This window comes from Elephantulus edwardii, unplaced genomic scaffold (genome assembly GCF_000299155.1).
Source record: "Elephantulus edwardii isolate Elephantulus edwardi_28Jun2011 unplaced genomic scaffold, EleEdw1.0 scaffold00007, whole genome shotgun sequence".
NCBI classification, from domain to species: domain Eukaryota; kingdom Metazoa; phylum Chordata; class Mammalia; order Macroscelidea; family Macroscelididae; genus Elephantulus; species Elephantulus edwardii.
The window spans coordinates 24,919,372-24,929,714 of NW_006399757.1; the positions used below are offsets into that span (position 1 = coordinate 24,919,372).

A 10,343-nucleotide genomic window follows, 5' to 3' on the forward strand; every position below is an offset into this window, starting at 1 on the left:
GTTTTTCCCAAAGGAAACTCAAGTGTTAATGATTACACATACTGCTTTGCTTGGTGAAATGAATTGTTTGAAGGAATAGAAGACAGATTGGCGGTCATATACCCAACATTCTGCAGAAAGCTCACAATATAAATAATCTCATGGTGACTTTTATTTAGAATGGAAGAAGACCTATTCATTGGTCTGTTGTGCTTTTTTCTTATCAGGGCCATAATTTTGATAACTGTAGCTTTGTAGTAAGTTTTAATGAGTTTTAGTCTTGAGTTTGGCTGTTGTTATTGTATACTATCGAGTAGGATCTCACTGGCACAGGGGAGCATCAGGTCGATTCGAACCGCTCACCTTTGGGATTGCAGCACAACTTCTTTCCAGTAGGCCACCAGAACTCCCTTCATTTTTCTGATTTTTTAAAAATAATTATTTGAGTGAAACTTTAAAATCATACTGGTTTTTTTTTTTAGTCAGTCCGTGGTTGTTGGCATTTTTCATTGGGAAGATCTGGTTGCATAGTCCATAGGGAGCTGCCCTGCTAAGTCAAGGTCACGCTTCTCTAGCAGTTTGAATCGAATAGCAACACCTAGAGAGAAAGATGAGCAGTCTCCTCCCATGCAGTCAATAGCCTTCGAACATACTTTTCTTTTGTTTACTTGACCTTCTCTTTAGTTTTTGTTTTTTGATTCTGTTTTTCCCTTACTGAAAACTTGCTGTCCTCTCCTGTTACAGGATTACAGCTGGACAGACATCCGCTGCCCCTTTGAAAAACGAAGAGATGCAGCGTGCGTGTTCTGGGACAATGTTGTTTACATCTTGGGTGGCTCTCAGCTTTTCCCTATAAAACGCATGGACTGCTATAATGTGGTAAAGGATAGCTGGTATTCTAAGCTGGGCCCTCCGACACCTCGAGACAGCCTTGCTGCCTGTGCTGCAGAAGGCAAAATATATACATCTGGAGGTTCCGAAGTAGGTAAGGACTTAATATTGTGTGTGTTTGGGGAAAGTCTTTTAAAGTTAAGTCTCATTACTCTCCTAGGGAAGTAGACAGTTGGTATCATTGATGAGGATGCTTTTCTTCACAATTTAAATGCACATCTGTTAACATTTTTAGAATTTATTTCTTTTTTTTTAATTAATTTTAATGAAAATTTACAGAGACTTTGGATTTCCATTCATTCACTGATGCACTTTTCTCCCTGCCCTCCCCTCCACACCTCGTACACTCTTCTCTTTGAAAAGTAAAAGAAAAATTCTTTCATTGTTTTAACAATCCCTCCCCCCAGGTCCACTCCACTATGCAGCCTTCATTCTGGACTTCTATCATGACAATAATACCTAATCACATACTCCTTTTAAACAGTTTTCTCTCTCATCTGTTTCAAAGCAATATAAATTATTTATCCCATCTTTCTCAGTCTTCTGCCAACCCCGATGTCAGTCGCATTTTACAACAGTGGCACTATGAAGTATTTGTCCTTTTGTGACTGAGATATTTCACGTAGCATAATGTCCTCAAGGGTCACCCATTTTGAATAATATTGTATGAGTCCCTTGTTTTTCAATGCAGCGTAGTATTCCATTGTGTGAATATACCATAGCTTCTCTATCCATTCGTTTGTTGATGGGCACTTAGTTGTTTCCAACTCCTTGCTATTGTGAACAAAGCCGTGATAAACATAGGTGTGTATTAGAATCTATTTCTTCTTCAGTTTAGTTGGTTCTTTTTTAGATTAATAATTTGTAAGGCTTTCCACTTTCAAAAATACGTTAACTGTCCATTTTTTTATGATGTTGAAACATAACTAACACCATCCACATTTTAGGGGTTTTTTTTGTTGGGCTGTTTTTTTGTTGTTTGTTTGTTTGTTTTTTGTGGGGTTTTTTCCTTTTAATTGAGATTTTAACAAAAACTTGTATAGAACTTGGATTTCCATTCATTCATTGTTGCACATTTTCCTCTGTACGCAACCCCCCAATTCGCTTTTCTCTTTGAAAAGAAAGTCTTTGATCATTACACAATTTCCACACACACCCAGTTTCGTTTTAAAGTGATTGCATGAGTAATTTCTTTTACAATCATTAGAAAAAGGTTTTTTTAATACAATAGAGATCAACAGTCGTCGAACTATCAACCCAGTCCATCATCTCAGACATTAATTATTCCTCCTCCGTTCAGTTCTCCCACTCCCATCCATGTTTTTTTGGGTTCGCTGGAAGGTCTCCTAGAAACTCAAAGCCCATCAGGGATATGGGTCACATGACTGTGGATGATGTAGGCCAGTGTTGCAGAAACCGGTGAGCAGTGTGCCTGGATCTCACAGATTGTCACTTAGACCTCAGCTGGGGTTGGGTTAGTGGCCATGTACCAAGAAAGCGAGCATTGAGCTTCCAAGAGTTTACATAGAGTTGGTCAGGTATGGCTTGTATCCTTCCCTAATCCTATTTCCTTGATACAATAAGTCTTTCATCACAAAATGGAAGATTGTAGGTGGAAGGACCATATTAATTCATTGTACTACATGGGGTGTTTTGTGAACCTGTGAGAGCCAAGTCAGTAGGAGTGCCTTGTTTTTGTTAGTGTCACAAGTTAGGATGCAATCTTCCAACTTTTCTGGTGCTTTTTTTAGGGTAAAATATATTTTCCTTTTCTGACAAGGTGTATATTTGCTTTAAAGATTTCAGAGTTTGGCATAGAACCTTTAAGCACTTCTTAGGACATTCATGCTGGTGTTATCTGTCCTTTCTTTGTATCAGAAAAAGAGAATTGTTCTTCTCATTTGCTCTCTTCTTTAACTTTTTTACCTAATGATTGGCAGTGGTATATATGTACTGGTCAGAACTAAGTATGGGATGTACAACCTTTACTTCAGTTGGATAATTTGTTAGTTATGCAGTGGTGATTTTTAATAAATAAATATCCCAGGTACAGATTAGACAACTAGTAACTTTTTATGTGCTTTTCTGCATCTTTCCTAATAACGTACCATGAATAAGTCCTTGATCTTGCAAAATTCTGTCATGTGCTTGTTTTGTTACCAAGGCCATATTTTCCAGTACTAGTTCTTTTTCTTCAACTTTCACATTTCATTTACTAAGAACTGTCATTGCACCATGACTGCATGTTTGATCAATTTTAAACTGCAGCAATAGGTGAAATATATATTCTTTTTCTTCATTTTATAATGTTTCGTATTTTGGTTTTCTTTATAAATCAAACAAATGTCTTTTTCTAATGATCAGTTATCAATAATTAAATCTCTACAATAGACCTTTCTTTGAGTATTACATGGAGTCTGTATATGAAAGGATGGCACAGGAGAGGACAGAGTTTGGGTCTTTGATTCATAGAGTTCCTATCAGTCATAGTGGCACATTACAACAAAAACATAAAAATATAAAAATATTTGTATTTTCACTTTGTAAACAGCTTTGCCAACAGTTTCATCTTCCTTGGATCCACAATTAACACCTTTGGTACCAGGAAATTAGAACACACATTGCACTGGAGAAATATGCAGTTAGGGACCTCTCCAAATTATTGACAAGTAATGATGTCAGCTTTAAGACTAAGATATGTCTGATTCAGGCCATAATCTTTCAGATCTCTTGCTATGCATCTGAGAGCTGAACAGTGAATAAGGATGACAGGAAAAGAATTGTTGCCTTTGAGCTGTGGTGTTGGAGAAGAGCACTGAACATCCCATGGATGGCCAAGAGAAGAGATATGTCTTGGAGAGCTAGAGAGCTCTTTGGAGGCAAGAATGATGAGACTTCACCTCATATATTTTGGACATGTTGCTAAGAGGGTACTATTACAGGAGCTCTGGTGGCCCAGTGGCAAGAAACTGTACTGCAATCTCAAAGGTGCTTGGTTTGAATCCACCAGATGCTCTGCTGGAAAAGGAGGGACAATCTCCTGTACCAGTCAGATCCAATTTGATGGTACACACACACACACATACAAAAAAAGAGGGGACTATTTCTTGGAGAGAGATGATGCTGGGAAGAGTGAAGGGTCAGTGAAGAAGAGGAAGACCCTCCATTAGGTGGATTGACACAGTGACTGCTACAATGGGATCCTGTGTGTCAGAAACTGTGGTGATGGCACAGGATAGAATGGGTTTGGATCTTTTGTTCATAGGGTTACTATGCGTCATACTCAACTTGATGGCACCTAACAACAACAACAAAGTGAAATGTAAGAATATTTACATTTAGAAGAAGGATTTAGGGAGTTCTTGTGGCCTAGTAGCAAGGAACTATGCTGCAGTCCCAAAGGCACACAGTTCTAATCCACCAGATGTTCCACTGGAGGAGAGGCAATCTAGTTGGATCTGACTCCATGGTACACAATAGAAAAATAAATATTTTTCCTACCCTTTTTTGTCTCTGTTGATGGAGTGTAAAACTGACTGTACAACCCTGAATCTTCCCCCACTATAGCTACACACACATACTCAGAGACAGAGACAGTAAGCAAAAGGGACCCTTTTCTTTTGGTTTTATTTTTAGTATTTTGGACCCTTTTCTTTCACAGGAAACTCTGCGCTGTATTTGTTTGAGTGCTATGATACAAGAACTGAGAGTTGGCACACAAAGCCTAGCATGCTGACTCAACGCTGCAGCCATGGGATGGTGGAAGCCAATGGCTTGATCTATGTTTGTGGTGGAAGTTTAGGGAACAATGTTTCTGGGAGAGTGCTGAACTCCTGCGAAGTTTATGATCCTGCCACCGAAACGTATGTATTAATTTAGAACTTTTACTTCACGATGATCTGGTTAGCTATAATTGATGATTAAAAGGAATGTCAAAAGGAAGGAGGAACCTACCAAAAGAAGTTCATTCTTGCCCTAAGAATGGGAAATACAGCATTTGGAGTATTCTAGAGCCCCTACACCTGAAGAACTCTCCTGGCCTTCTCCTTTTGGTCCTGTCCAGAGTAAGAGCCATGAGTGAGACAAGTCTGACTGATGAACCAAACAGTATTTTTCTTGGAGAGGTCAAGAAATAGAGAGGGAAGAGGACCAAGAACCTTAAGCAAATTTGCCCTTAAGATTCTTAAGGAATTTTACCTATTAGTTGGTGTCATTGCTAAATCATGTCCTTAGGGTATTTTGTGTGTGTGTGTTCACATACTTATTGAAGCACGTGTATATGATTGTGTGTGTGTGTGTGTACACCATCAAATAGTATCTGACTCGTACAGGAGGAGATTGTCCCTCCTTCTCCGGCAGAGGATCTGGTGGATTCGAATTGTGCACCTCTGGCATTGTAGTGCAGCTTCTTGCCACTAGGCCACCAAAGCTGCCCGTGTATATGATTTTTAAAAAGATGAAGTGTTAAAGAAATGAATGAAGAGCCAGGTTTTCTGACCTTATGGTTAATAGTGGACCCTATTCAGTACAGACAAAGGAGATGTCCTATTCATAGTGTGTAATAATGCAGAGTGCAGTGATACTAACCTAACCCGCTCAGCCTCCTTTTGTTGTCAGACTTATTTTGATGCCCAGAACTATCCAAAGAGCTTTGAGAAGAAATCATTTGCTCATATAAATGAATGAGCCTGTTCTTTTACCAGAACGGGTTACTTAAATGTATGTCAAAAAGATGCACTAAACTTTATGCTTAAGTTTTATGTTTACAAAATATTACTAGACTAAAAACATAGACGTCTTTAATTCTTGCTGTTACTTTTTTAAAATTGTTGTTGGGATTATGTACCATTGAGTTGGAACTAATTCATAACTGACCCCCCATTGGGTTTTCAGAGGCAGTAAATCTCACATGAGAGATTGATTTCCCATTGTTCTCCCATGGAGCAGCTGGTGAATTCAAACCATGTGCCTTTGGGTTGACAGTGTAGCTTTTTACCCAGTTGGCAGCTAGAGCTCCCCTTTTCAGAATTGAGAGATGAGAAATTAATTCTGACCAGATACTATAAGCTATTTGTATTTCTTACCTACTTCTAGCAGGCTATAAGGAGTCTAATTAATAACTCCTTTCCCAACCAGAATGCAGTTACAACTCTTCTGTTTTTTATTCAACTTGTTATTAATGTAAGGAATGTAGGAAAAAGACTCTTATGGCTGACACCAGTTGAGCCTCAGCTCACTTTCACCAAAGTATAGACATTAAATAAACATCCAGCTAGTGTTGCTTCTGGACTGTAGTGAGTTGGACCTTTCACCTCGTGGCCTGCATGGGGAACAGACCTCTGCAACAGACCTCTCCTCACTGCAGTTCAGAAGTAATCAAACTCTGGGACTTGAGCCTCAGCACCACCACCTGGCTCATCTATAAGTTAACTCCCTTGCTCTCTCCTTCTTTATCCTCCCCTTGCACCCTGAGGCACAGTAGGCAGAAGCTCACTGAGGATGAATCCTCTGACGGTGGAGAGAGGATCCTCTCTTTTTTTTCTCGTTCTCTTGAGGCAACCCAAAAAAGTATGATTCTGGCCTGTTCTCTGGAGCCCTCTATTTTATCATGGACTCCCACTCATGTTGTTATATACCATCCAGTCACTTGCGACGCAGCATCCCTGTGTACAGTAGATCTAAATCCTGCCCTATCCTGAGCCAGTTTCACTGTCTCTGACACACTGACCCCCATTGCCCAGTCACTGAGTCAATCCATCTCATCCAGGATCTTCCTCTTTTGTGCTGTCCCCCCACCCTTACAAGCATAATATCCTTCTCTAAGGATTGGTCTCTCCTGGCAATATGCCCAAAGTATGTCAGACGAAACTTCAGTATCCTTGCCTCCAAGGAGCAGTTCAGTTTCACTCACTCCAGGACAGACCTATTTGTTCTCTTAGCAGTCTATGATATGTTTAATACTCTTCTCCAGCACAACAACTCAAAGGCAACTGTTCTTCTCTCATCCTTAGTCATTGTCCAGCTTTCGGATGCATAGTAAATGTAAAAACTATGCCTTGGCTGTGCTGCAATCCCCAAGGCATGTGGTTCAAATCCACCAGATGTTCCACTGGAGGAGGGGCCAGCAATCACCTCCTGTGCCAGTTGAATCTGATTTGATGGTACACAACAACAACAAACATGGCTTGGGTTAGGTGCACCTTAATCTCTAGGCTGACATTGTTGCTCTTCAGTACTCTGGAAAGGTCCCTGACAGCAGATGTTCCCACTTAAAAGAATTCCAAAATCCAGCACTGGTTACAGGTCTTTTTCTCCAGGAGTCCTAGCCCAGTCTCTCTTTGTGGACATTTAACTGGAGACTTCCTTCTGCCAAAGATTTGAGAAGCCAAAGGGGATGCCTTTCAAACTTCTTCTCCATTTTCCAAATAATTGGCTCTAGAGTTGGGTCAAATCATGGGTAGCCATCAGTCTGTTAGTTCATCTCCTCTATTGAGATGGCTTCTAAAAAATCATAAAAAGTTACATTATTAAACCCTGTAAACTCATTTTCTTCACAAATACAGCTTGGCCACAGTACATTTGGATAATAACTCGCAGTGACCATCCTGAGCATACCCTAGACTGTAGCATACTTACTGATGTAGATCATTTCTGTTGGTGGTCTCATAAGTGGGCAGAAGTCCACTTCTTTGCACTTCCTATGTACTTCCTTTTCCCCTTTACAAATCCTGTTTCTCCATTCCTCTGCTTCTCCATCCAGTCTATAGACTCCATTGACCATGATCCTCCCCCTTCATGGAAATTGCAAATGTGCTCCTTTTCTGCCCCAAACCCAACCACCCCTTTACCAGCCCCTTCCTCAAGTTATTGCTAACATTGAGAAGAATGGGAATCTCACTGCACTTAATTGTGCTCATACATACTTAGACCAGGAGGCTGTTGTGTGAACAGAGCAAGGGTTTAAAATTAAGGGAATTTGTCAGGGTTGTATTCTCTCTCCATACCTATTCAGTCTGTATCCTGAGCAAAATTATTCAAGATCTGGACTCCATGCAGAAGAATGTAGCATTGGGATCTGAGGGAGACTCATCAATAATCTTTGTTATGCAAATGATACAGTTTGCTTACTGAAAGTGAGGAGGACTTGAAGCACTATGGATTGCATCTCAATGTCATGAAAACAAAGATTCTTCCCACTGGTCCCATAAGCAGCTTTATGAAAGAAGTAGAAAAGATTGAAATTGTCAACAGCTCCATCTTACATGGAACCACCATTAACACCCTTGGTACCAGCAGTCAGGAAATCAAGAGATGTATTGCACTAGGAAAGTCTGCAGTTAGAGTCCTCTCTAAATTATTTAGGAGTAATGATGTCAGTTTGAAGACTAAGGTGCGTCTCAGTCATCTTATGATCTTTTCGATCACTTGCTATGCATCTGAGAGCTGGACAATGAACAAGGGTGACAGAAGAATTGGTGGTTTTGAGCATTGAAAATCGGTGTTGGAGAAAAGTGCTGAACATCCATGGACTGCCAAAAGAACAAACCAAATATGTCCTGGGGAGGGTGCAGCTAGTGTGTTCCTTGGATGCCAGGATGATGAGGCTTTGCCTCATGTACTTTTGGATGATGCTAGGAGGAGTTAATCCTTGGAGAGGAACATGATGCTCAGAGAGATAGAGGAAGGTAAACAAAGGTGAGGAAGACCCTCAACCAAATGGGTTGACACAGTGACTGCCACAGCAGGTTTCTAATGTTGTCAGGAAGTGTGATAATGGCACAGGATAAGACAGCATTTAGATCTGTTGTTCATACAGTTGCTGAGTTGTACTCACCTGACAAAAACCACAGGGAGCAACATCTAGAAACAGCTCCTGCTTCCCCACCCCTTGTCAACCTCTGCCAGCTCTTGCACTTCCTCTTAGAGATTGCAGGAGCAGAGGGAATTGTACAAGTGAATGTTCTGTTCTCTCTTACTGCCCTCTGGGTTATTCATCAGAAGCTAGAATTTTTTTCATCTAATCCCACCACCTGTATTACAGAATTTGAGTATTTCACTCATTCTTACAAATAAACCTGGCATGACATTTATATCACCTTTCACCCTGGCAGTCTGTACCCTATCGCCTGAGAAAAAGACCAGGTGTGGATCCAGGTGCAGTCTTAATGCAGATGAATTTCACACCAGAATCCTGCCCACTCTGGAGACACTAAGGCAGTTCTCTGTAAACAGCCTAATTGAGATTATCAGCAAAGGTCCCAAATGCTTATTTGATTAGCTAATCAAATGCTAATCAGCCTTTGAAAGGCCACACATAAAGCCACACTAGGAATAACTGAAAGAAAATGGCCTAAAATTAGAAAGAAAAGCCCACTCTTGTTATCTCTCATAAGTTTTACATCTCTTTGACCATCCCTGAAAGCCAATTAGGCTTTCATACACATTTCATTTTGCAGTCTGCTCTCAGTATTTGGGGAAATTCCAAAAACTTGAAAATGGCCTTCAAAGTCCAGAAGGAGATCTCCTTAATGTTAGGTCTTCGCATTGGACGTAAGGCCAAGGACTCAAAGAAGGGACCAGAGAAAGAAAGGAAGCTAGAAAAGCATTAAGGTGACTCCCCGGTGGGAGTCCTTCCTTGGTCTGCAGAGAGAGACAGGCAGACCTACAGACCAGGGAATACCACATCTTAAAGTAGATTAGGACAGGTTTAGGGAGGAACTTTCCACTGTGGTTTAGCCACATGGGTGGTCTTCTTTGAAGGGAAGGGAGGGGCACTCCATGGAAGTTGGAACTGTTCCTACCCTTTGTTAACATGTTGATATTCCTTGAATCCTTTCTTCTCCCTTTGACCTTGGTCTGGGCCTGACACTGAACCCAGCCTTTAAGGTCTTAAGGAATAAAGAGGATGTTGTCTAAATGGGCCTTTGGGACCAAGCTAAATACAGATGCGGGCCCAAGCAATCAGAGATAGCAGCCCCAATAACCAAGCAAAAAGGCTGGCTAAAGCAGCCACTCAACAAGCAGGAAAAGGGGCCAGCAGTCCACTTCTGGTGCTTGCCTGGACAGGAGGGACCATGGGTGTAATGGTCTCCCTCTCCATGGCCCCCGGCTAAGCTGTGCTGGAGTATAGAGGACCACATTGGAGGTCCAGCTGCAAGCATACTGTTTGTTATGTCTTCCCACTGGATGTAAGGCCAAGTACTTAAGGAAAGGACCAGAGAAAGAAAAGAAGCTAAAGAAGCTTTAATTTGTTTTTTCAATTCCTTCAGCTTAAGAAACGCTGAGTTCAGCCCTTTTGACTTTCTGACTACAACTCTCTGCACATTTCATTATAGTATCTTGCTTTATCATCCTGAGCTGCCTTTTGAAATTTTCTGTTCAGCTCTTTGATTTCTTGATTTCTTCCTTTAGCTTTGGCTTCTCGGCACTCTAATGCAATACTCAGAATCTCATCTGACATCTATCTTGGTCTT

General features: G+C 40.8%; 1 protein-coding gene across 3 annotated transcripts in view; it reads left to right on the forward strand.

Annotated features, from left to right (window-relative positions):
* The window catches only part of KLHL7 (kelch-like family member 7), an 81,562-nt gene that overhangs the window by 64,734 nt on the left and 6,485 nt on the right, over positions 1 to 10,343 (forward strand). For all 3 annotated transcript variants that reach the window (XM_006880293.1, XM_006880291.1, XM_006880292.1), the window contains 2 exons: positions 724 to 964; positions 4,532 to 4,733. In XM_006880293.1, the coding sequence (XP_006880355.1) occupies positions 724 to 964; positions 4,532 to 4,733 (443 nt within the window). The remainder of the gene's footprint in view (positions 1 to 723; positions 965 to 4,531; positions 4,734 to 10,343) is intronic.